Source organism: Medicago truncatula, chromosome 6 (assembly GCF_003473485.1).
Source record: "Medicago truncatula cultivar Jemalong A17 chromosome 6, MtrunA17r5.0-ANR, whole genome shotgun sequence".
Lineage (NCBI taxonomy): Eukaryota > Viridiplantae > Streptophyta > Magnoliopsida > Fabales > Fabaceae > Medicago > Medicago truncatula.
Window position 1 is genome coordinate 11,893,554 of NC_053047.1, and position 25,447 is coordinate 11,919,000.

A 25,447-nucleotide genomic window follows, 5' to 3' on the forward strand; every position below is an offset into this window, starting at 1 on the left:
ATTATTTTTATAAAAACAGGTGCATTAGTCAATTATGGATGGTAATGTTCCTGAAGAAGCCACACAGTCAACAAATGTGGAAATATCTGAAGAAGATATTTTAGTTGCTGCTCCTAATGTTGGTGTGGAATTAAATAGTGAACCTTGTAAGGGGATGGAATTCAAATCTGTGGAAAAGGTTAGAGAATTTTATAATTCATTTGCAAAAAGGATGGGTTTTGGAGTACGTGTTCGCTCAACTAAACCAAAGAGAGTTGTCTTTGTATGTTGTAATGAAGGTCATCATATAGTGAAAAGTTCAACAAACAAAGAAATCCAAGATGGCACAAATCAAACTAAAAGAAAGTGTTCTACTTCTCAAACTGGTTGTCTAGCCACACTTGTTGTTAAAAGAGGTACATTAGAAGGAAATTGGATTATATGTTCATTTAAGAATGATCATAACCATCCCATGGTTAGCCCTGAAAGTGTGTCTTATATGCGGTGTCATAAAAGCATGAATGGTGCTGCAAAAAGTCTTGTTGAACATTTTAAGGAAGAAGGTATACCGACAGGAAAGGTTGCTACAATGTTTAGTGAAGGGGACTTGGCTTTCTCTAATAGGGATTGTTGGAATCATGTTAGAAGTCTTCGAAGAAAAAATTTAGACGTTGGAGATGCTCAAGCTGTTTTTAATTATTGTAAACAGAAACAGGTAGAAAATTCAAACTTTTTCTATGAAATCCAATGTGATGAAGATTCTCGGATGATAAACTTTTTTTGGGTTGATGCTAGATCAAGATTAGCTTACCAACAATTTGGAGATGTAATATCTTTTGACACCACATATAAGACTAACAAGTATAGTATGCCATTTGCCCCGTTTGTTGGATTGAATAATCATTATCAATCAATTTTATTTGGTTGTGCTTTACTACAAGATGAGTCAGAACGCTCGTTTATATGGTTGTTTGAAACTTTTCTTAAGGCAATGGATGGTAAAAAGCCCAAATCTGTCATAACTGACCAGGATTTGGCTATGAAAGGTGCTTTAGCCAATGTTTTTCCAGAAACTAGACATCGCCTCTGCTTATGGCATATTAGGAAAAAATTTGCTGAAAAGTTAGCTCATGTTTATCATAAAAATTCCACTTTCAAGCGAGAATTGAAAAAATGCATTCATGTTTCACCAAGTATAGAAAGTTTTGAAGAAGACTGGAGCCGATTAATGATTGAGTACGGACTAGACAACAATGAATGGCTTCAAGGGTTATATAAAATTAGAGAATCTTGGATACCAGTTTATAATAGAAGCTGTTTTTTTGCTGGGATGAATACAAGTCAAAGAAGTGAGAGCATCAATGCGTTTTTTGATTCTTTTGTGAATGCATCTACAACATTGCAAGAATTTGTGTTGAAATTTGAAAAGGCGGTTGATAGCCGCTTAGAAGTAGAAAAAAGAGAGGATTATGAAAGTAGGCATAAAAAACGCATTTTGGCTACAGGGTCAAAACTTGAGGAGCATGCTGCGTCTATTTATTCGAGAAACATTTTTGGTAAATTTCAAGATGAGATCAGGAAGATCTACAAATTTAAAAAAAAGAAGATTAGCAAAGATGGACATAACTATGTCTATCAAGTTTCCAGTAACTACAATGCTCGAGATATGTTTTTCGTTGATATAAATTTGGACGCACAGATTGCAAAATGTGGATGTCAATTATATGAGTTTTTGGGGATATTGTGCAGGCATATACTAGTAATTTTTCAAGAAAAAGGTATCACTCAAATTCCTGACCATTTTATTTTGCAACGTTGGACTAAAAATGCTAACAGAAGCATTGAAGTTTATGATACGACGAATAATTTTGATGGTCAAAATAGCACACCAAAGATATTAAGAAGGATGCATGCTCAACAAGAAGCAAAGGTATTACTTGATTTGGCTGAAGAGTCTGATGAGATATACAAATTCATTATATCTGATTTGAGGCGCACTCGTATGTCAGCCATTGCAATGAAGAAATCAAATTTAGGTATCAGTGATGGAGTTTCTCCTTTGGAATCTAGCCAAAATGTCAACCAAAATTGCTTGTCGGAGGAAGAAAGTGAACCAGAATTGACTATTAGAAATCCACGCAATGCACAAACAAAAGGGAGAAAGAAGGATGGACAGAAAAACACTCAAAATTGTAGATTCAAGAGTGGAATTGAACTGTCACATGCTCAACAAGTAGCAGTCAAAAGAAAAGCATGTCATGAGTGTGGTGAATCTGGTCACAACAGCAGAACTTGCAAGAAAAGAAATCAAAATGATTAATACTATTAGTTAATGGCATAGTGTGTTAAGAAATTATCCTTTTTGTATTGTTGGATGTTTTACTATTTTATTTTTGAATTAATACTGTTTCCAGTTTCCAATTTCCAATTTTCCAGTTTTATTTTTGAATTAATACTGTTTCCAATAAATGAAATGGAGTTGGTTATTTTAATATGTCATTGTTATTGTTATTATAAGAAAAGGAATCGATTATTGTTGTTCCCTTATTCTGGCGTGTTGCTCACTTTTTGTTGATAATAGACAGCCCTAGCACAAGTAGTACCAAAAGGGCAATAGATAGAATTACAAGAGTTCCAAAGGCAGCTGAACTGAAAAGCAAAACAACAATACATTTTTGTCGACAGTAAAACAGCAAAACTTGTAACTATTTTATGTAACTATATGACCATTAATTAATTTGTCGACAGTAAAACAGCAAAACTTGTTCCAAAGGCAGCTGAACTGAAACAGCAAAACAGCTCCCAGACCAACAAAATTTGTTAGTTTTTCAATAAACATGACATCCTATTTTATGTAACTATATGACCATTAATTAATTTTGTTCAAAGAGGTCCTAATAAACTGGTATCATTTTTGTCGACTTAAGAAAGAGATCCTAATACCATTCACATAAAACTATCATTTTTCCCTCCACTGTAACAATTCACTAACACTGTTAATCAATTGAAAACAAATGGTTTTGTATTTTCTCCCTCTTAGAATCTCTTTCCTTGTAACTTCTCTTCAGAGAAGCTTCTCCTTTCTTTTTTGCTTGTATCAGTTTTCTCCGTTAAATATTATGCTCCTCAAATATTCCACAACCACTCTTTTCGATGCACATAAACTCAATTTCTTATAAAATAACAATCAAAGGTTGTGTATCAAATAAACCCTAACTAGATTTTTTATTTTTGGAGGAACAAAAAACACAAAATTTTCATTGTGAAGAACCACCATTGATAAGTAAGGATTCAACATGTTAATAAAGAACCCTAAAATAGAAGCATGGAAGCTTTTGCAAATTGATAGAGAGAGAAGAAGAAAAGGAAGGATTATGCATGGAAGCTTTTGCAAATTGTGTATCAGAGAAACCCTAACTAGATTTTTTTTTAGGAATAAAAACACAAAGGATTCAACATGTTAATAAAGAACCCTAAATTTGAGAAAGAGAGAGAAGAAGAAGAACGATTATGCAAATTGATAGAGTAGAAGAAAAAGAAAAGAACGATTCATATGGTGTAACTGTAATGCCGTGAATTTGAAAAGAGGAAAACACCCCACCCTAACAATTAAATTGAATTAATCACAACCATTAATTATAATTAAAATGAATGGTCATGATTTGGAGTAAGTGTTTAGACTTACTCTTGGAGTCAATGGATCCCTTCTCATATATATATATATATATATATATATATATATATATATATATATATATATATATATATATATATAAAGTATGAGAAAGAAAATATTTCATAAGAAACTTACCTATTGTTGTTTTAAAACCTCTACCATTTCCTATTGTACATGTAATATTATTATTTACTTTTTCTTTACGTATAATTAAAAGTACTTACTTATTTTAGAAAGATAAAAATTGAGAAATTTGTATAATTTTACTTTTCAATTATATAATGATTTACTTTAAGTAATGCAAACAAGATATTACTCCATTTGAAATGTAAAGCTGGTGGATGTTACTCGAAGTCCATTATTATAATTTTTTATTTAAAAAAGACAACTTTAGAAACAACAAAGTGAAAATACCTAACAAAACCTAATTGAAACAACGTCGAGGCCACAAAAGTTAGGTTTTTGCTTTCTATTGATCAAGAAATGAAAAAAGGTATCTTGCTTTCAATAAACCGAAGTAACGATGTCAGCAGTTAGGATTTTTATACATTAAGGAATAAGGACAAAGCTTCTTGTATGTGTGGAATGACGTCAATTATTTGGACAAAATCACGTTGAGAATCACGGCAACGCAGAAGCTTGGCATACTAACTTCAAAATTTTCACGACGAATGTTCATTGGGACACGGTACTGAGTTTCCAAACACATGCTTCACTGGATTGGACAATGTATTTTGATCCAGTGTTTTATTTAATCTGAACCTCTTTTATTTAATTTGAAACTTTAACTCACACTTAACACATCACAATTTCTTTTATTTAAGTGTGAGACTATTTCTACGTATGTTATCTTACACAATGAATCTCTTCGGCTTCCTCATCATGTCGAAGCAAACCATGAGGGACTCTTGGTTGGATCAACACATTGAGTTAAGAGTAACCACAAAAGTGAGTTAGACATCACATTTTCACCAAAAACTTGAAGTCATTTAGTTTATTATGAGTTCACTTGTATGTTGTTTAATATTAACTCTTCCATCTACTGTGAGACTAACTCATTCTTGACACATTACAACATCTCTCCCCGAAGGGTGAGACTCTCCACATCCATGATCCAACACCAGAAATCTCTCGTACTTCTGCATTAAGTAGAACAAGACATTGAAAATTAATCTCAACAAGATGAATCAACGCATTAGACTAAGGTCGACCAAACAAGTGAGTTGATAATCATTTCACCCTAAAATCTTAAAATATTGGATTTATGAGTTATGTGTTGTCTAATCAAACACTTTCATCTAAAGTGTGACTTTAACACACATCTGACACATCATAACAAGTGCAATTTTGTATGTATTTTCATATAGTTCCTAATATAATTTACACTTTTTTGTGGTGATAACATACTTAAAGATCGACTAAATTTTTTTAAAGAAAATTATGGTTTTGAGATTAAAAGTATTTACATTAAGAACCATACCAGGAATACAATACACCTAAATCTAGTTCCAAATTATCCGATCTCCAAAATATTTTTTCGTACACAATACAATCTAATCTTCAAGATTGATCATGGATACGGAATATAGTTATTTTTACACGTAAGACTCCAATATTCTTTATATTAAATGATCATTTCAATGGACCAACATGGATGAGTAGATTAAAAAATGGAGTGTTAAAAAATTCGTTATTTAAAACCCAGTCCTAGCATAATATTCAGAATTTATTGATTGTTTTGAACAAAAAATAATGTTATTTATTTTTTTTAGATAGAGCTTTGTTGTTTATGTGATCATTCTACCGGAATTTCGTAAGATATTTCATTACCAAATGAAATTAAATTTACAAGTTGATTTCTATAATTTTTTCAAGTTTGTAGATTGGTCTCTCTTTATGTTTCAAAATCTGCACAATAGGTCAACAATTTTTCAAATTTCACATATTGGTCCCTAAACCTTTAAAAAATTTCAACTTTGCCCCAATTTAAAATTTGACCCTTATTTTTAAAGTTCCCATTTTTTTACCTCTTTTATTTTGATATTTATATACTCTTTACTTAAAAAAATTAAAATTTATAGACATGACCTAACTCTAAATAAACTATCATTTATACCAAACAAAAAACATTAAGATTGAAAACTTAATAAATTAATATAAAAAAAAAATTGTTTAGATTACATTTGTACATAAGTTATCTTGATTTTTGTTTATGTCATGCGACAACTTGTAGGCATATATTCTCCTTGAACATTGTAACCAAAAATTAAAATATTCTCCTAGAACATTCTCAGAAACTTAGATATATAGCAAGACAAAATATATTTTTCATGAAGATACAAAGCATTTGTAGGGTATCATAGTCACGCATATTGTTCTCATATAAACAAACATATATAAAGTGGCGTGATAGAACTGCAAATTTTAGCCTATCATTGGTTACTAAATTTATGTCAAATTTCATGTCACACATTATTTTATATGTAAAGTGGGGGCACATAAATTGTCACTGCCAGCTTTGGTGCCATATAATTTGCACCACGTCTTTGACTTATTATTCAGGTTCTTCATGTTTCCAACTTGCCATGTTCTAGTAGGTACGTTTGTTGCCTCTACCAAATTGACCATATGGTCATGTTTGATCATAGATATAATATGAATATATTAATTGAGAGGGTAAGATTAAGTGAGAAGTGCATAATATTGTCTTATTACATATTTTTTTAAATCAAGGCCTAATTTTATGTGTAGAATTTTTATTTTTTTTTGGCTTAACTTTCATCTTCTCAAGAGAAAGGATCTGATAATCTAGTGTTCGGCCGAGACTTGAGTAAAATCAAATCAAAATTACAACCAACCATCCTAAATTTAGTAAAAGTGAACCTAGCTGCATAAGTTAAGTAGTTTTTTTGTTTTAGCGGTGAAAAAAGAAAGAAACGCACGTTAAGTCTAAAACTTCAATGTTTAACTTCACAAAAATCACGGCAGAAGAGCATTGAAACGCGAGAAATTGAAAGTTAACGTTGTTCCAAACACCCATTAAGTATAAAAAAAAAACAAAAGCTACGAATATAATTAAAGCTACGGTGGGTGTCACCTTGATTTAGTTTGTAAAGAAAGGACAGAAAAAGTATTTTTTTTTGAATGGAGGAAAGAAAGTAAAACAGAAGGAATGGAATATTTTGTGTCATTGTCCTTCCAAAGCAATGAAAGAAATGACTGAATGAGATGCACTCATCCACGTGAGTCATGCAAGGATTTCACTTTTAAAATAATTTACATTTTGATAAATTTTTATTTTATTTAACTAATAATTGAAAATAATTTAGTTTTTAGTATTTCACTTTTATTTTTAAAAGCAAACAACTTAAATTAAAATGAGAAGTAGAAGTGTGTAGTTTTGTGTTTTTTTTTAAAAGTTAGCAAAAAAATTCACATACATTAAACCGTAGTCTAATATATCAAATATTCTAGAAATTTGTATCATTTTAACAATATTTAAGGAGATAAAAAAAAAAATTACCTCTTAAATCAATCCATAGTTAGTCAAATATTGTATTTTTTAATGTATTAATATAAGTTTTGTTGTGTTTTATTTATTATTCATTTGTCTCAACCATCGTCTTCTTGATTGTGATTTATCAAGAGTTATCATAATCTTAAACAACAGCATCACCATCGTTGGTTGAATATAACACATTACAAATATATATTTTCAAGTCTATCAGAAAGGAAAAGTACCTTACGTTTCCATTTATATATATTATGAATTTGGGAAGTTTTCATTTTCAATTTGGTTTGAAAAATGTGGTTTGTGACAACTGTTTGATAAACATGTGTCTTCTATATAGTCATCATTGAATAATTAAGAAGAAAAAATAATTTTATCATCCACGAGTACTAACTTAGCTGTTAAAAATATCAAAATTGTTAGATCAAATATTGAGATTGATGTCTGAACTCTGATTTCTTCACCAACATGCATGAATTTCTAATAGTTATTGTGATCTCGTCTATATAAGATTGATAATATATGTTCTTATCAGTTTAATATCTGATATGTGGTCCAACGGATCACACGATATTAAATTACTTTTTTGAGGGGGAGAAGTCACCTCAGTAGCTTACTACTGGACTTTCTCATATGTCGCTCATGCGTTGCACTATTGCATGAGTCAGATGCATCCCACAAAAAAAGATTGATAAATCTATTAAAATATGAAAACTATCGTATTCTTCCAATTAAACAAAAATTGCAGCGTAATCTTCGTTGTCATGATGGAGACTAGATGCGGAAAATGAAACCGTTCTAATAGCTTAGCTACCATTTCAATCACCAAACGAAAACACAGCACGCTCTAAATTTATATTGGTTCACATAACTTTTTTTAGGAAGCCAAAATATAATAAAAAGTCAAACACAAAATGTGCTTAAGATGGAATAAAAAGATACAAAAGTTCTTAACAACAAGAGGATCAAACCCCCCAACAAAACAATACAAACAAACAAAACTCAATTGGAAGAATAATTCAGACAAGGATAATTAGTCAACAAAGATTTAAATCAATAACTAGATCTATTTGAATTTTAATCTACTTGTAGAGTACCGATTGTTGATAATGATACTGATATCTATGAAAGAGCTTCGAAGTTTGCTAATGATTAATCTCTTTTCAAGAATTTGACTATCCATCTTTAATGAGTTCCACTCGAATCAAATATTGGTTCTCAACTTATGTTTTTACACATATTACGATAGAACAATAACGTCCTCTATTATCGAATCCACCCCACACACCTCATTATTATAGATGAGGTTGTTTCGCGCTTTTCAAATGGTCCACACCGCCGCATGCCAAATCAACTGATAACCCTTCAGAATCCTCTTAATAGATCCCTTATCACTCCAACATTCCCAACGGATAAAAAGATTCGGCGGAACCATAAAATTAAAATCTAACCACCTCATTAATTTGTGCCAAACCGACCTTTACCACCTCACAATGGAGGAAGATATGATTTGATGACTCTTCCGAAACATTACAAAGGACATAAGAGGTCGTAGCCCCCAACGGAAGGACATTCCTCACACATAGATTTATCTGACTCGGGATTCTATCATACATAAGCTTCCAAGAAAAGGCCACCACTTTTAATGGAGCCCTGCTTTTCCAAATATTGACGAAAACCCTCCTTTCTAAGCCACTGAGGTTATCATCCACTAAAACATCCTCCTCTAACTTCTTATACATAGAGTTCACAGAATAAACACCATTTTCCTCCAACCTCCACCACCACCTATCCTTGTTTTGAGTCGGCCTAAAACCATCCAAAATCTTGTAACAAGTTGGCAAACAATTGGCCTTCCCAAACCAAGAAGTTACGTCTCCAAGACCACACCCAAGAGGCTCCTAATTAAATCGTTCACCTCCATCATCTCCGATATAGAAAGATCTTTCTGGTTTGAAATTGCATATAATCGCGGATACTTGGTTCGTAATGGAACAACCCCTCTCCAAATATCATTCCAAAAACTCGTTTTCATCCCATTACCCACCCTTCTAACAACCTTGGAATTGAACCAACTGAGCCCAACCGTCCCCTCCAAACTCACCAAGTCTTTCCACCACTTAGAAGCATACCAAGGGCACAACTTACCACCACCCTCAAGCAACATTCCCACATTACCGTCATATTTCTCCCTAAGGAATTCTAGCTAAAACAAGTTTTCCCCTTGAATCAAACGCCACTACCACTTGACCAAAAGACTCAAGTTTTCCCGCCTAACATCCCTCACTCCCAATCCACCCTTAGCCTTCGGTTGACACACCTTGGACCACTTAAGGAAATTACGAGCCATATACATGAACTCTGAAGGCACATTTAACGCAATCAAACAACTCTTTGAGAAGTTAACTTTTAAACCTGATGTCATCTCGAAACCTCTCAACAATGCTTTTAACGTCTACAAATTTGCCACGGTTGCTTTCCATATGCGAAAAAACCAACTCATATCTCTTGAACCGGAATCCTTCAATCAGATTAAGACTCAAGGCATTCCTCATCAAACAACTAAAACCTTCCGCCACCAAGAGAAAAATGAATGGAGCTAAATGGTAGCCCTTTTGAACCCTCTTTGGATATTGACCTCTTCCGTCGGACTCCCATTCACAAGAATCGACATACCACCTCCAAAAACACACGTCTTCATCCAAGACACCTACTTAGCACAAAAGCCAAATCTACACATCATATATTCTAAAAACCTCCAATCCACCGAATCATACGCCTTCTCAAAATCCACTTTAAGAATTAGGCATTGAAACTTAAACTTTTTCGCATAGTCAACTATTTCATTTTCAATCAAAACACCATCCATCAAATTACGACCTCTAAGGAAAGACGTCTGCGATGTAGATATAATATAAGTCATCCCCTCTGCCAATCGTCTAGAAAGCACCATGGAAGGAAGTTTATACAAACTTCCTTCGAGAGAAATAGGTCTTAACTCCTTTACTGTCGTTTGGGAAGACACCTTCGGAATTAAAGTCACAAAGTAAGCCAATAAACTTTTTGGCACCACCTCGTTTGCATGAAATTGATCAAACAAAATCCGCATCTCGTTCTTCAACAAATACCAAAACTCCTTAATAAAAGGAAAATTAAAACCATCCGGTCCCGAACTTTTATTCCCATCGCTCGCCATCACAATTGCTTCAATTTCCATTAGAGTGAACGACCTTACCAAAGCCTCATTTTGTCCTCCGGATAATCTCGCAAATAATACACCATCCAACCTAGGATGCTCCCATGGTGTTGAGGTGACATGCCTAGTACAATACGAAACCACCTTTCGAGATGAGTACCTAATCAATCCTACTCATAGACCTTCCATTTGGATGAACCCAAGTACCTTAAAGAAATATGTATTCAAAACATTTTATATTTTCATTTCAATAAGTTTTTAACGGTGATGGTCTTATTTGAGACAACATCGTCAAATACTAAACATGTAGACGACTCTTTTACACAAACTTTGAAACTTTGAACATTTTCTTTTTGAAATCTTTTGTTCAGAAACACACATATAACGTGGAAGATCCTGAACTTGAACTTTGAACCGTGTTTGAACTCGGAACACATAACAGATATTCAAATTAACAATATCAATACCAACTGTGCTAGGTTTTAAAAAGAAATTAGATCTTTGACTTGTGGGGAGTGGCAGTGGCTATGTGTGAGAATATTTATCACCTACTTCTTTTGACTTGTAATACTTTTTTACTTTCTCATTTGTTTCCATTTTTCTTATTCATATTTATGGGGTTTCCTCAATATTCTTCATTCATGGACTCTCTTTTCATATTTGTATGTGCCATATTTTATGAACATTAAAAATTTAGGGAAAAAAATAGGGTTAATGGTGTTTTACCCCCTTGTAATATAGGTCATTTTTTGTTTTTCTCCCTGTAAAATATTTTTTTTGATTTACCCCCTATAAAATATTTTTTTTTTGGAATACCCCCCTAATAGGTCATAAAAAAACGAAAAAATTATGCAAAAAAATAAAAATAAAGTCGTTTTTTTATGACCTATTAGGGGGTATTCCAAAAAAAAAAAAAATTACAGGGGGTAAATCAAAAAAAATATTTTACAGGGGTAAAACACCATTAACCCGAAAAAATATTAGGTTATTAGCTCCTTTTTGTCAACTTAGATTAGATTAGTACTACTATTTACGGTTTTTCCTCAATCTTTTTCATTCATAGACATATACTCCCTTTTCAGAATTATAGGGGCTAAATTTTATGACGGGCATAAAATAATTTTGGCAAAGTTATTAGGCAAGTTTTTATTTTTTAGTAGTTTAGCAGTTAGAACTCACACAATTAAATATGAAGAAGTGGGGTATTCGAGGTTCGAAACAATGTGTCTACCATTGTGTCTACCAACTGAGCTAAACTCACGGAGACGTTATTAGGCAAGTTAGTAGGTTATTCCTTTATATCAATTTCCATAAAAAAAATTGGAATAGCACTATTTATGATTTTTCCTCAAATCTTTTTAATTTCATTCATATAATCCCTTATCAGATTTATGGGTGCCAAATTTAATGGACATTAAAAAATTTAGGCAAAAATTATTAGGTTACTCTGTATGTTAATTTAGATTAGTACTACCTACTTATAAATACATTTATTTTATTTTTTCTATTTTGTCAAACACAACTGTGCAGTCAGAAAAATACATAAGTCATTGAATAATATTGTAAAGTCATTTTGAAGTTAACAGCTTCTTATCTGTCATCTCAATATCTTATTATGATTTGGCTTATTGGACTCAATATTTGCAATGACCTGTACTCTTTTTGTTTGTTTCCTCATTTTTTGATAAACTTTTTAATTAAAATGACCACGTTCTCAAAAGGAAGCTTGCTTTTAAAGACAGTGGAAGAACATTCCTTAAAAACACAAATAAAATTATATAAATACAGGTGACATAAATATTTTATTGCTTCCCTAAAAAAAAAAATTGTTAGAATACAAAACTGACCTAACATTTGTTTTGGTCTTTTTTTTGAGAGCATTTGTTTTGGTCTTATTGACCTAATTATTTTTTTGCAGTCAAATAAATTACGTAAAATAAAAATATAATTTTTTGACATCAACAATTCTTGAACAACTTTATTCATAAGCCGAATTACAATTATCAAGGTTTCCTTTTTGAATTGGAGGGTTAAGATTGAAAAGAGATCCATTTTAAATGAAGATAAATTTATTCAAGACATTGTCTGACACTAAATTGTACATCTATTATTCAGGATTTGAAATTTGGTTTGTCACCTTATAGGAGACTAATTCATTTAATTTGATCCAACACGTTGGCTTTTATTGCTCGTTTAATTATTTTGTTTTTCTCATTTTTGATAATTTTTTAATTAATCCCCTCAAAAAGATTAATTAAAATAAACACGTTTTTCAAAAGGAAGCCTTATTTTGAGGACAAGGGAAAAACGTTTTTTAAAAAACATAAATAAACATAAATTCACTAATTATGTAAATACAAGTTTTTTTTTTAGCAAAGGAAAGATTAATTCATTTCATTAATATATAATAAGTGGATAGAAGTAACCACGAACATCATAAAAAAAGGTAGGGACAAAAATGAGATAAGGAAGCTCTAGCGATGTAATGAGCTACCTTATTTGCTTGTCTCCTTGCATAAATCACAGAATAATTATCGTGGGATGCTAATAAGGTCTTACATCTAGAGATTATATCTCCAAACTCATTAAGAGGAGTAGAGGTGGAGATAATAGCATCAACAACTAACTTGCAATCAGATAATCCATAACATCTAGAGATTATATCTTCAAGAAGGCTTAGAGCCTCGACTTCTGAAGGGGAAGAAGTATATAAAGAATACTTAGATAATCCATAACGCAACACCCCTGAAGAATCTCGAAAGCAGATGCCAAGCCCTGCGATGGTATTGTTGATGAAGAGCGCACAATCTACATTGCATTTTAACCGGGATGGAGGAGGTTTAACTCATAGCTCATCCGGATGTAGATTCTGGTTGGGCTGCCTTGCTCTTTGTAAACAGTGTCATTCATGAAGAGAATTATGTGCTTGTTGAACGATCAATGACGAGGGAGTGTCAGTGTCAATGTCAATGTCTTCCCATAATTTAGAGTTTCGGCCCATTAACCCATTTTTTTTTATTATGGTTCAATTAGTGAAAAAAAAAAATTAACAGCCAGCATAGCATGATTAATAACTAAAATTGGTTTATTCAATGATATGTACACCTGGCCAGCCTACCACATGCAGCTTACACTATAAATAGTCGTTTCACTATTTTTATGACTCCAAAACCTTAACACGTTTTCATTCTCATTTTCCTCTTCAAAACCTTAATTTCACATTTAAATTCTCTCTTTTTGATTATCATACCAACATCAGCTGCATCCAGAGAGAGACCTGAGTTCTACAACCGGTCTCCTCTGGAAGTCAAAACAAAAATTCAAGGTTTGTTTTCTTTTCCTTTTTATTTTATTTTATTTTATGTTAATTTTCTTCACATTAAAATGTGCATATAGTTATGTTAATCCTATGATGAAGTCGGCAAATAGGTTTTGTATATAATAAAATGTTGCTTTGTTGATTTCTTTAATTCAAAGGTTGATATGATTGATTTGATTTTCATTTCTTAAATGATGATGGGCCCTTCATACCTTCATGTGAATTCATGACCATAAGAAATGATATATTGATAGCTAGCTATGTTATATTGCATTTATGACAATAACCAAATTAATAAATATTATAAATTTTCCTGGAGTTGATTTTAAGAACTGGAATTTCACATTTTGGAAGTAATTTTTTCTCCTTCTGGGGAGAGTTAGAGGAAAAAACTTTTCCAGGTTTTTGTTTTGTTTTAGATTAGTTTTCCCCTTTCTTAAACCCTTCTGGTGCCGGCTCATCAATCGAACTACCTACATGAGTACTTTCTTGTGTTAGTTAGCTATAGCTAACATGAATCTTTAATCAAATGTTAATTATGATTTTGACTAATGAAATGTTAATTATGATTCATAATTTATGCCTTTTAGATTTTCTTAGAATGGGTGTGCATGCTTAAACACAAGACATTGTTTGTTTCTATCAAAAGAAAAAAGATTTTTTTGAAGAAAGTTGATGAATGTGATTCTTGTTGTAGTTGGTTTTAAAGTTGTTTGTAGTTTGTTATTTGTCTTACATTGAGTGTATAAATATGTCTGAGTATCCATATCCTTTGAGCTAGTTTTTAGGATCAGATCTAACTCTATTTAACAATTTCATATGTACAAGATTACTATAAAAAAATTGTACTTTTAAGAAAATTTTAGTGGTTAGTTTTTGTTTGTACTATGTGATTCTTTGAATTGATTCTATTGTAACACAACTTTTTGTTTCTATATTTTTCAGGTTTAGCAGCATGGAAAATCACATAACTCTTGAAATCATAGAACAAGCTTCTCCACCAGAAACTCCATCACTAATAAAGTATATATCATCAAATGAACTTGAAGATTTTGATGAATTTGATTCTGAATTTCCCAGCCCAATTTCCAAAGTAAGACTCCTTTTTAAGTCATTTTTATTGCTTCTAATAAAATTTAAAATGCCTATATCATTTTAGAACTTATGACATGTCCATACATCTTATTATCATAAAATATTTGGGATAACTTATGAGAACAGCTTATATCTTGCATAAAATTTGTTTGACCTTACTTTCTCTTTATAGAAATATGGTATCTTTCGATTGCTTATTTTGACTTATTTCCTGACATAAGCACTTGTGAGACTGTTTGACGCAATTTATATAAACAGCTTATGACATGTTCATAAATTAATTTCTTCTTTTTTCAGTAGCCTCTTAAAAATAGCTTATGAAACCAACTTATAGCGTATATGAAAATAAATTAACTTTATTTTATCTTTTGTTATAGAATTATCTTATATATAAGCACTTATATGTAAGCGCTTAATTAAGGTCTTTATCCAAACAAGACCTTGTGACATAACTAAAATCTAACTTTTTTTTCATGTATTTTCAATAGGAAAGTGAAGAAACATACAATCATCAAAGAAAGCCTTCAATTTCTGTTAGCATGCCACTTTGTTATAAAGAAACTCAACTTCAATCACTAAACAACAACAATAACAAGAATGTTTCCTTTAGTGGCGAAAATGTTATTATCAGAGATGATTTAGCATCAGGAATTGCAATGTCTGAGCCTCCAAGACAATCAAAATTTAAGTCTCAACCAATGCCAAAAGGAGTTGCTTTCCAACAAGATGGTTCTCAAACTAGAAAGGCTAATCGTAATCATAATCAACCTGGAATAAAGATGTTTAGAGATAAGAGATTTGACTCGTTCAAAACATGGTCTGGTGGTGGACTCGAGAGACAATTATCGATTCTACGTGGAAAAGAACCGATTGGAAATGCACAAGATGGTAACAACGCTACAAGAAGCTTTGATAGGGCTTTACCTGTTGATAGGTATTTTGATGCATTGGAAGGTCCAGAATTAGAAACTCTTAAGGTAAGTGATTTGGTTACATTCATCAACAAACTCATATTCAAGATTTTATGCTTTTACTCATTGAAGATTATAACATATTTTGTTTTTCCTCTTACAACAGTCATCAGAAGAGATAATGCTACCTCATGACAAACAATGGCCGTTTCTTCTCCGGTTCCCCGTTTCATCATTCGGTATATGCCTCGGAGTTAGCAGCCAAGCAATTCTTTGGAAAACCCTAGCCACATCACCTACCACTGAATTCCTTCACATAACTCCCAAAATAAACCTAATCTTATGGTACATCTCCGCGGTACTTATAGCTACCATTTTCGCAGTCTATATTCTCAAACTCCTTTTCTACTTCGAAGCAGTTCGTCGGGAATACTACCATCCGATCCGTGTTAACTTCTTCTTCGCACCATGGATAGCTCTCTTGTTTTTAGCACTTGGTGTGCCTCCATCCGTTACCAAAAACCTACATCAATCTCTATGGTACATTCTTATGGCACCAATATTATTTCTCGAGCTAAAGATTTATGGACAATGGATGTCCGGTGGACAAAGGCGGCTTTCGAAGGTGGCGAACCCTTCGAATCATTTATCAGTTGTTGGAAACTTTGTTGGAGCGTTACTTGGTGCATCGATGGGACTAATTGAAGGACCTATTTTCTTCTTTGCTGTTGGACTTGCTCATTACACTGTGTTATTTGTGACACTTTATCAAAGACTTCCAACTAATGCAACCCTACCTAAAGAGCTACATCCAGTGTTCTTTCTGTTTGTTGCAGCTCCTAGTGTTGCTTCAATGGCTTGGGCTAAGATACAAGGTTCATTTGATTATGGATCAAGGATTGCTTATTTCATTGCATTGTTCCTTTATTTCTCATTGGTAAGTTTTATTGTCACAATTTTATTTGAAATAATCATAATTAATTTTCAGTTTAATATCTGATATATGGGCCAATTGTTCACACGATATTAAATTTATTTTTTGAGGTGGAGAGTCCACCACAATAGCTTGCTATTGGGTCTCTCAAGTGTCGCCTTTGCGATGCACTGTTGCATTTACCTCGCGCGCCCCACTAAAAAAAATGCATAATTGATTATCATTGAATAAAACACCAGTATAGTATAATCTAACAATTTTCATTATTTATGAAATGTACTCACTAATTTTATATGCATCTACAGGCTGTCAGGATCAATTTCTTCAGAGGATTTAAGTAAGTTACATTAAATTACCCCTATCTCTCATTACTTATATTGTTTAATTAATTTCTCTATACTATTGAATTTTCTTTCATAAATTAACTTTTTATGTTAATTTTACAGATTTTCTCTTGCATGGTGGGCCTATACTTTTCCAATGACTGGTGCAGCAATTGCAACAATAAGATACTCAAATCAAGTACCAAATATTGTCACAAAATCATTGTGTATTGCATTGGCTCTAATCTCAACATTCACAGTTATAGCACTTCTTCTATCAACAATATTGCATGCATTTGTCTTCAGAGACCTCTTCCCTAATGACATTGCTATTGCCATAAGTGATAGAAAGAGAAAGCCACATAAACACTGGTTGTTTAGATATGGAAGCCAAGACTCCAAAGAGATTGAAAATTACTTGAAGTTTGTGAACACTGATGAAAGTAGTTTGGATGATTCTACGCCACAACCGTCCTCAAACGACACTGATCATAATTTGCCAAAATAATTCGATTGCAAGGTTTTAAATAAGGGTTTGCGAGGATCTAGGCTGTGACATCGATGTTTTTGATAGTACTTTTGCATTGGTATTGGTAAAATGTCACAATTTCCGGATGGTCTAATATTAGAAAAAAAATTGTCATTTCCTAAAAGCGTTTGTATTGGTAATCCATCGCCTACTCCGGTTCCAAGGCCTACTCCAGTTCCAAAGCCTACTATGGTTCTAATGCTATACATTCCTCATGTTGATTGGATGCCTTTGTTCATGTGTCCATACATTGAAAAAAATGTGGATGTTTTAGGTGATGGTAATTGTGGATTGCGAGTTGTAGCTGTACATGTTAGTGTGGATTGCGAGTTTCAAGTTGTAGCTGTACATGTTAGTGTGGATTGCGAGTTGTAGCTGTGCATGTTAGTGTGGGTGATGAACTCATTAAAGAGTTAACTAATCGTGAGAGTGATTATATGCCAGTATTGGAAGTGAGAAACATTTTCAATATATCTTGAATGATTCGTATCATTGAAAAAATAATGGATTTGCACCAATACAGAAGTGGTACATTATTGCAACTTTCAACAATAAAGTTGTGGTTGAGTTGGCAAAACATGAAATCGGTATTTCTGAAGAAAAAAAATCCCGGTTAGAGGACAGCCACCACTAAACACAAATACCTACCTTATATGTCTTGGCTTAATATGAGAACATTTTGTTCACGTATTTTTGAAAGACGGGTGTCGAATACCTCCATCATGCACAAAGTGAAAACTGCACAAGAAAGAGGAAGCAGTGATATGAATATACTTTTTTGGATAGACAATCTTGGTTTTGAGAAATTATGGATATTGAAAGAGGAGATCAACCACCCAAGAGAGAATCAAATGAAGTGATTTCCATTCCTCTTGATAGTGAAGATGATGAACATAAGAATTTAAAGAGGATGAAAATGAAGAAGCAATTTCACTATATATGATATGACACTTTACTTGTTGATTATAAACGATAAATTGGTGTACTTCTTGTTAAATGATGTTTCCGACAAACATGTCGTTTCGTGTCATGGTTGTGCATTCAAATATTGCAGACCGCATTTATCTCCAGAAATGATAATTAACTCCTGTTGCTCACAACACTAGTTAGCTATCGTTCCTGGAGCTAACTATTGCTGGTAGCTAATAATAATTAACCGTCGTTAAGGGTATTTTCGTCAGTTTAGAGTGTCTGAGAGCAAATGGTGGGTGACTAAAAATTTCCAGGGGCAAATACTATAAGTGGATTGTTCTTTAGGCACCTATAATAATTGCTCACAAACACCTACAGGACAATAGTTAACTGCCGAACAAAGAAATTTTTTAGAGAGATTAAAACAAAAATTGATATATTTATATAAAATCCAGAAGCATATTTAACCTTTAAATACTAACAAAAACAATAGTTTGTTAAGTAAATCTATCTCTAAAATATAAAGATAATTGTTTTGGTAAGAAGCATTCAGTTGATCTAATTGTTTCAGACCGTCCAAGGAGCAATATTCACATTTGAAATTACCAAAAACTACAACTTGAGAGTTGATTTCTTAACAAAAGTTGCCCTTGAATCCATTATGAAAGTATCCCCCACAAGCTGCCATGGGTGGGTTGCAAACTGCACATCCATCAATGTTAATAATGCTAGTAGAGACTGAAATTTCCTAGTATTACGTACCTACACATTTCAGAAAAAAATAAATTAATATCATATTTTTTTAGGAATAATTTAAAGGCTTAATCGTATATTTGACCCCAAAAGTTTCATTATTGTGCAATTTTGACCCTCCTAAATTTTTTGTCCGATTTTGGCCCCCCAAATTTACCCCTTGATTTTGTAACCCACACTTCAATTTTGCGTTGAGTTGGAAATTTAATAACATGGCATCCTTGTCACTTGGCCACATTCAATATTGATAATTTAAAATAAAAATAAATAAATAAAGTCAAATTGAATGGTAACTGGACATGTTAACACACCTTATTTAAACCCTAAATAGAATGAAGGTTTGATTCAGAAGAAATTCTTGTGTTTCTTCAAAGCTGCAACAATTATTAAAATTGTCAACTATGCGCAAAATTCTAGTGGGAGCTATGAAATTAGAAAGAGGATAAATTTGAGGGATCAAAATCGTAAAAAAAAAAATTGGGAGGTCAAAATCACACAATTGAGAAATTTTGGGGTTAAAATTATAATTAAGCCTAATTTAAATGGGGTCATCGATCATATTAGTCACAATTTTTTTTTGATAGGCCAAGAGCAAAATGACATCAAAAAGAACCATGAATTTCTATAAAAATTTCTATAAATTGGTGTGCTTCGTTCAACTATTGCAAAATACAACAAAGAACCATGAACACTTATCTAGTAGATCCGAACACCAACTTAGAAGCAATTTACTAAAAAGGGGGGAACCTCAATCTTTTCAAGGTTCGGGTTGATGTCACAGTGTCTCAGTTGAAGGATCAATTGGACCAAATCGGCCTCCGACTCAACCACAAAGACAGAAGGAGGGTGGACAGTGTTGACTATTGTCGTCCATATCGATCATTGTAAATGGAAGTGTCTAGTTCACCGAGATAAAGCTCAAGAACGACGACGATTTCAAAACCATGTTCTCAATATTTGATCAACATAGTATGAAAGGACTGACCAATTTTGACGCTTCATTGGTCAGATCTGTAGAAGAAATTTGAAAAATATTTATTCAGCTCAAGACTTATGAAGAATTTAAGGCTAGCATGGATATACCAAATGAATATTTAAGTTTGGACAATCTATGATCTTTTTTGTGTGATTTATTATGTTGTTTTATTCTGTTGGTGAAATTTTTATTATTAATGTACGTTGTTGAAATACAATTTATCGTGTTGTGAACCTTGCTAAACCCTCCAAACATCAAATTTTTATAAAGTTTGAGTTGATTCGAATTATATAATCTGAAAAGCTATGTGAATAATTCAGATTATATAATATGAACTAACTCAGAATCGATTGTGGCATTACAGACAAGGTATGGACAGTTTGTTATGTGTTTAATACTTTTTTGGTCGGTTTACATGCTCAAAAAAGTATTATTTGACTGTAATTACAATCTATGAACGATTTATGACTATAAATAGTCTTATATCCTTCAACATTTACATTTATTCTCCACTTTTTGTTCATTTTAATATTTTGTTTCTTCTATTTATTTTTGAAATTTATTTTTTCTAAAGGTGGAAGAAAAAACTCAATTAAAGAATTGAGTGGACCATGTGTGGATGTTCATAAACTCGATAAAAAGAAACTCTAGCCAAGTGGCCTTCATTATGTTGCTAATTGTTTAGCACAAAAGCAAGGGTTTTACTTGTTTTGGACTTGAGTGGGTGTTCATGTACACTATTGTTATATTTTTGTTGAAGGTAAGAGAAATAAAATATTTGATAAGATTTTTTTAAAAAAATTTAATAAATAAAAACACTTGGACATGTACTTCTTGAGAGGTTGGATAATTTGGACATGTACTTCTTGTACATTGACAATTGTCTGATGATATAACAATGCAAATTGCTGACATCGTTAGATCGAATTTTAGAAAGCAAGAAACCTTTTTCATTTCTTGATCAATGGAAAGCAAGAACCTAACTTTTGTGGCTCAACGTCGTTTCAGTTAGGTTTTTATTAGGTATTTTCTAAAGTTGTCTATTTAAATAAAAATAAAAAATAATGATGGACTTCGAGTAACATCCACCACCATTAGTCCATTACATTTCATATGATATTTATCGAGGTTTTTATTTGTAATCATAAATAAACATGTGATGTGATAATGTTTTCTTTCAAAAAGATAAACATGCGATAATGTTTAAAAATTTAAAATAGAGTTTTGTAGTTTATGTCATTCTATCTGGCCGATGAGTTAAGATATTTGTTTATATCAAATTCAATTATAAATTTTTAAATTGAAGCTCAAGAGGGATAAGTTCAGTAAATTTGACTCTATAATCTAAATGTATTTAGTGATATGACTATTATTATAGTTATAAATGATCAGTAACGTCATTGTATTTTTTTTTTTGTGTGAATTAAAACAAACAAATGAAAAATAACATAAAAGACACGCTAAGTGTCTAGGCGTTCCCACATACCTGATCTAAGAGGCCAGATGGCGAAGATGACCATGTAGTGACACCATGACGGAAGAATTCTCATATTTTACAAACCAATCAACACTAAGATTAGCTTCTCGAAATATATGATGCAGGACCAATTCTGGGGATGGTCGATCAAACTTGTCATCCTTAGCAGTAATGAATTATATGCTTAAAACTCTAACTTATTTCTTCGAGTCAGCAACCGAATAGCCTCAAGGCTATCTGATTCTATAATTGCTCTTGAATGTTCATGTTGAAGTAGAAGAGTGATACCATGATAAATTGCAAAAACCTCAGCAAATAGCACATCACCACCATCATTGGAGAAAAAACCAATAAGCCAGGTACCTTTCTCATCCCAAATAAGACCACCTCTACCAATCACTCCTTCTAAGTTGCAACTTCCATCAACATTCGATTTCACAAGACCTTGTTGTGGAGGTGGCCATCGCACCTCCTTTCTAATCTTATTATTTGTTCCTTTGTCAAGCAGATGATGATCTATATTCTAATGCAATGTATGAATGTATCTAAGTATATTATACTTCTTCCATTGGTTGTCACCTAGGATTCTATGAATTTGCCATCTCCATACCCACCGCAAAGTGGATAGTAAGACTTGAGGAGATTGAGATTGAAGACCTTCCTTAATCCAATATTGTGTCTTCAATGTTGAGAAGAAGTGTCGAGTATACCTTATAGGAATAGCTTTCCAAATCTCTCGTGCAAAGTGACAATCCCTTAAGCAATGCAAGACATCTTCATTAGTTAGAAAGAAACTACCACATGGAGCACTAGCCGTGAGATTGCACCTTCTTCAAATATTGTTGATAGGGAGCGCTTTGTGGAGGCAAAGCCAAACAAAGTGTCGGATTTTCTCACGCACTTTAATTCTCCAAACCCAGTTCCAATCATCTAATGTGTTTCAAGTTCTATTGCGAGCTAACAACCAATCATAGCCAGATTTATAGGTATATAAGCCTTATCTTATAGTAATTCCATATACACATAACATGTCACTCTTCATTATAAGTAACATGAGGAGGGTGTCGGTCAACAAACTCAACAATTTTAGAAGGTACATTAGTCAATAAAGAATTACAGTTCCAAAACCCATTTGAGCTAACCTCCCTAAGCGTTAGATGAGTATATAAGATGTTGACAAAATCAACCTCTTGGCACAATCTCCCCATCCTAGTCCAATCATAAAACCAAAATGAAGAACTTCGTTCACTAATGCGTAACTAAAACCTTTTATAAGATTGTAGTTGAATCCAATATACTTCTCCAAACTAAAGAAGGGCTTCCATTGCTTTGCTGCTCCATAAAGATCCATGCTTAATCTATTTGCACTCAACAAGCGCACCTATAGTTTGTTCTTATCATGTAACAAAATCCACACCAATTTTTCAAGTAAGGCTAAATTAGTGTTATTAGCATCTCTAATAGCTAACCCTTCAAATTTTCCAAGTAAGGCTAAATTAGTGTTATTAGCATCTCTAATAGCACACCATTTATCCATGTTCCACTTTCTTGTTACTCCATTTCCTCCACAAATGAAGCTTTTAGTAATCTTATCAATACCATCAAACAATTCTTTAGGGAGAGGATTAATTTGCATATGATATACTGGTATGGAGGTTGTGACTGATTTCGCTAAGAAAACTCATGACTCTACCAAGAACTAAAGGAAAACCCAAATAATGGCCAAACGGATCAACTGAGATACCCTAAATATCTCTTTTAGTCCTCTCCAGAACTCTCTTCGAACACATTGCTTTCGATTTGATCACATTGACTTTCAAACCTAAAGAAGATCAAAACTCATTGAATGTATCAATAACCACTTGTACCTATGTGTATTAGCTACACAAAATAAGAGAACATCATCAATAAAATCATTATTATTAATAATACTTATCGCTTCATTAATTTTTTAATTTAAAAAAATTCCAAATTGTTTTTCAAATTTTCCCAACTATGCATATCGATCTCTATATATGTTTCAAAATTTGAATCTTAAATTTTGTCATTTTGATTTTTTTTCATATTATGTAAATTCGTCAAACATGTTACAAATTTTACACAATACATGTCCCTTTAAAAAAACTTTCTTAAAATTTTTCATATTGATCTACATTTTTTCTCTTTCAAAATTTGCATATTGGTACCTCAAGTTTTCTAAAGTTACTAATATTTTAAAATTCCCATTGTGTACCTCTTTTCTTTTGATATTTATACCTTTATCACAATTTTTTTGCAATTTAAACAAATAGGCCAACTCTTATAACCTTTTATATACACCAAACATAAATACTTTAGATCAAATAATATTAATTAATTCATCTAAACAAAAAAATAAAGATTTGTTTGAGATATTTATTATCCGTACATCATAAAGATTAATCAACATGTGCAACCACTATTGGCCTGTACTGGTCATATATTCTCCTAGAACATTCGTAGAAACTTAGATATATAGCAAGACAAAATATATTCGTCATGAAGATTCGCAGAAATATATAGATACATAGCATATGTAGGGTATCATAGTCACGCATATTGTTCTCATATAAACAGACAAAGATAAAGAGGCGTGTTAAAACAATACTGTAGGCCATTAATTATATGTCAAATTTCATGTCACACCGTTTTCTTACAAAAAAATGTCACACCATTTTAGCTGCAAGTGGGGGCACATAAATTGCTAGTTCCAGCTTTGGTTGGTGTCATATAATTTGAACCACGTCTTTGACTAATTATTCAGGTTCTTCATGTTGCCAACTTGATAATGGTAGCTCTATATCCATTACTAAAAAAAACAAAAATTAGTGAGGGAAAACATAAAATCGCTCTCTAATTCTGTCACTAAATTTTGCGATTAAGGAATTTGTGATTTTTTTGTTTTCCGTCACAAATTTCCCTCCCTAATTTTGCTTTTCCTAGTAATGATCAAGCACATTTCTTGTTGGCTCTACCAAATTGACCGTATGATCATGTTTCAATTGAACAATATTGATCAAGTGAGGGGTTCATAATGTTGCCTATCGAGTAAACAAAATCTATTAAGAATCCCATATCAGATAGATGATGGTCTAACAATGTGTTTATAGGTGATGGCCCCACATCGGATAGGACCGCCGGTTTAGCATGCTGTTTTTTGTGGGGGCTGGTCGGCCAACTTAACTTGTTTTTCTTTCTTTTTTTAGAATGATTTCATCCTTTTGATTTATATTGGTTGTTGGACTTATTTTAGGATTTGTTTATGTTGCGAATTTGTTTTATGTTGACGCCTTTTCTTTATTTTGCGATTAAGTATGATGTTAAGTTCGAAATTTGATTTTTTTTTTTTAAAAACAGTTCGATAATTGGTTAATTATCTTATTTTTACCATAAATTTATTTGATGTTTATGTTTTTATATTTGTTTTTATGATAAAATCTAAATAGTTTTTTTTTTTTGAGAAAAAAATAGTGTTTTGTTATAATTAAGTTGTAAAAAAATGCATTAAAAAATGTTGTTGTTTTTTCTTTAAAAAAAGAAGTTTTCTGTTTGGCGGGCCGGCCTGCCAACTCGTATGTCCACCACTAAACGGGATAGGGGGAGATTTTGGACTCGGCCATCTAATTTGACTCGGCCCGTCTCATCCTGTTTTAAGCAGACTTATGCAGGGCGAGCCGACCCGCTTTGCTATCCCTAATTTCTTATTGGATAATGCTAGACCCAGCTAAAAAAACTTCCTGAAATCATATTGAAACTATCCCATTGGTTATTGACTCGTTAATTATTTCAAATGACTTTTTTTTTAAGGAATTATGCCAAAAGCCAAATGACTATTGAA

The 25,447-nt window shown here is 32.4% G+C and overlaps 2 protein-coding genes and 2 pseudogenes across 2 annotated transcripts; all 4 read left to right on the top strand.

Annotated features, from left to right (window-relative positions):
- Positions 1-34: 34 nt before the first annotated feature.
- Positions 35-2,299, top strand: LOC112422748 (protein FAR1-RELATED SEQUENCE 5-like). The gene has a single exon (XM_024786388.2). The coding sequence runs from the start codon at positions 35-37 to the stop codon at positions 2,297-2,299; it is 2,265 nt and encodes a 754-aa protein (XP_024642156.2).
- A 5,362-nt stretch (positions 2,300-7,661) lies between these two features.
- Positions 7,662-7,845, top strand: LOC112416153 (uncharacterized; annotated as a pseudogene).
- Positions 7,846-13,520: 5,675 nt separating this feature from the next.
- Positions 13,521-18,503, top strand: LOC11439176 (S-type anion channel SLAH2). Its single transcript, XM_003619199.4, has 6 exons — positions 13,521-13,687; positions 14,627-14,774; positions 15,265-15,753; positions 15,854-16,624; positions 16,927-16,958; positions 17,068-18,503. The coding sequence occupies exons 2-6, from the start codon at positions 14,637-14,639 to the stop codon at positions 17,450-17,452; spliced, it is 1,815 nt and encodes a 604-aa protein (XP_003619247.3). The 5' UTR covers positions 13,521-13,687; positions 14,627-14,636; the 3' UTR covers positions 17,453-18,503.
- On the top strand, positions 16,640-16,818 carry LOC112418021 (uncharacterized; annotated as a pseudogene).
- Positions 18,504-25,447: the final 6,944 nt, after the last annotated feature.

What these genes read in the sequence shown, in the direction of transcription:
- LOC112422748 (XM_024786388.2), top strand. Translation starts at nt 35, where the DNA reads ATGGATGGTAATGTTCCTGAAGAAGCCACACAGTCAACAAATGTGGAA.
- LOC11439176 (XM_003619199.4), top strand. Translation starts at nt 14,637, where the DNA reads ATGGAAAATCACATAACTCTTGAAATCATAGAACAAGCTTCTCCACCA. An exon ending in TTCCCAGCCCAATTTCCAAA is followed by an intron (nt 14,775 to 15,264) that starts GTAAGACTCCTT and finishes TATTTTCAATAG; the next exon opens with GAAAGTGAAGAAACATACAA. An exon ending in TGTTCCTTTATTTCTCATTG is followed by an intron (nt 16,625 to 16,926) that starts GTAAGTTTTATT and finishes ATGCATCTACAG; the next exon opens with GCTGTCAGGATCAATTTCTT.